General features: G+C 64.4%; 1 protein-coding gene across 1 annotated transcript in view; it reads left to right on the top strand.

The window, feature by feature from the left end:
- Window positions 1-473: 473 nt before the first annotated feature.
- Window positions 474-1,876, top strand: part of LOC130587077 (unconventional myosin-If-like) — an 11,208-nt gene continuing 9,805 nt past the window's right edge. Inside the window, exons 1-2 of the mRNA XM_057388031.1 lie at window positions 474-548; window positions 823-1,043. Coding sequence (XP_057244014.1) covers window positions 474-548; window positions 823-1,043 — 296 coding nt within the window. The remainder of the gene's footprint in view (window positions 549-822; window positions 1,044-1,876) is intronic.

The raw sequence follows: 1,876 nt of genomic DNA on the forward strand, positions 1-1,876 counted from the left end.
CTGGTGGGATTTGCAGGATGAAATCCCCCCCTCCTGGTGGTCACAGCAGTGCCCAGACCGTTTCTGGGGACAAGGGGATGGATTTGGGTGGGATTTATAGGATGAAATTGCCCCTCCCGTCCCCTCCTGAGGGCCACAGATGTGCCCAGCTCCTTTCTGGGGACATCGAGGACGAGGGGATGGATTTGGGTGGGATATACAGGATAAAATCTCCCCTTCCCGTCCCTTCCTGGTGGTCACAGCAGTGCCCAGCCCGTTTCTAGGGACAAAGGAATGGATTTGGGTGGGATTTGCAGGATGAAATCCCCAGCACGTTTCTGGGGACATCGAGGACGAGGTGATGGATTTGCAGGATGAAACCCCCCAGGCCCTATGAAATCCCCCCTCCCGTCCCCTCCCGGGGCCGCGTTCACCCCACAAGGGCTGAAATCCCAGCCCAGCTCTGCTGCTGCCCSACAGCCCTTGGGGACAGAATGGGGACACAGCGGTGCCAAGAGGATGCGGGGGCGCGGAGGATGCCACCGCCACCCTTCCCCTGCGCTGTTCCGGTTCAGAATCACTCATCAACTGCTTCATTAGGCTTTAATTAGCCCGGGTGAGGAGCAGGGCGGGGCGGGGCAGGTCCTGTGTGCTCCTCTCTGAGTTTCGGAGAGGTGAGGAGGGGTCCCGAGGGTGGGGACAAACCCCAGAKGTCGGGATTTGGAGCTCTGGGCTTTCCCCGTTTGGCCAAACCCCTCCGTTCCGGGGTGAGGTGACAGCTCCCGGGGCTCAGAGCCGGCCGCGGTGGCGGTGACACTGTCGCCGTGTCCCTGTCCCCTCCAGGGCAGCAAGGAGCGYTTCCACTGGCAGAGCCACAATGTCAAGCAGAGCGGCGTGGACGACATGGTGCTGCTGGCCAAGATCTCCGAGGATGCCATCGTGGAAAACCTCAAGAAGCGCTTCATGGATGATTTCATCTTCGTATCCTCCCCCGGGCACCGGGACGGGATTCAGGACGGGCACAGGGCTTTGTCAGGACTGTCCCCTGCAGGGACAGGATTGGGGTTGGCAGCCGGAATGTCCCCGTTCCCAAGCCCAGGTGCGCTCGGCAGAGCCACAACAACCAAATGCCAGCCCTGGCACGCTCCGGGAGCCGCTTTGGTCCTTCCTTTGTGGCCGCAAAGCCCCGAGCAAAGCCCCTCACCCGCTGTGTGACACCGCACCTGCACGGCGGGGACAGCCCTGACTGTGACCGGGGGTGGCAGCGGTGACCCTGGTGGCAGCAGTGTCCCGGGGTGGCAGTGACCCGGGGTGGCAGCAGCGTTCTGGGGTGGCAACAGTGACCCGGGGGTGGCAGTGACCCCAGTGCCAGCAGTGACCCGGGGGTGGCAGTGACCCGGGCTGGCAGCAGTGACCCCGGTGCCAGCAGTGACCGCCGTCCCCTGCTGATGTCACCCACCCCAGCGATGTCCCCACAGCGTGTCCCGCATAAATCCATGCAAACCCGGGATGCAGCGGGAGCGCCCCTACACGAGTGCCACCCTCAGTGCCACCCCCTGTCCCCAGCAGTGCCGGGACACAGGGGACACCATCCCCAGGGCGCGGGGACAAAGGTCCCACCCCGGAGCTGGCCCTGCAGGWGGACAGGGACGTGTCCCCAACCCTCGCCGCGCTCACCCCCAGGGGTGGCTGTCCCTGCTGGGGACAGGGAGCAGAGCCCCGAGGGRCACGGGGGACACGGGGAGCGCTGCCCGGGGCGGCGGCCGAGCCTCAAGACGCGGCTCTGTCCTTACAAGGTGACACTGCCCCGGCTGTGACTCAGCCGCCTCCCCCCACAGCCCCGGGGTTTTGCATCTCTTCGGGGTTGGCTTTTTTGGGGTTTTTTTTGGTTGGTTTT

This window comes from Malurus melanocephalus, unplaced genomic scaffold (assembly GCF_030028575.1).
Source record: "Malurus melanocephalus ecotype Western Australia unplaced genomic scaffold, MMel_1.1 scaffold_1507, whole genome shotgun sequence".
NCBI lineage: Eukaryota > Metazoa > Chordata > Aves > Passeriformes > Maluridae > Malurus > Malurus melanocephalus.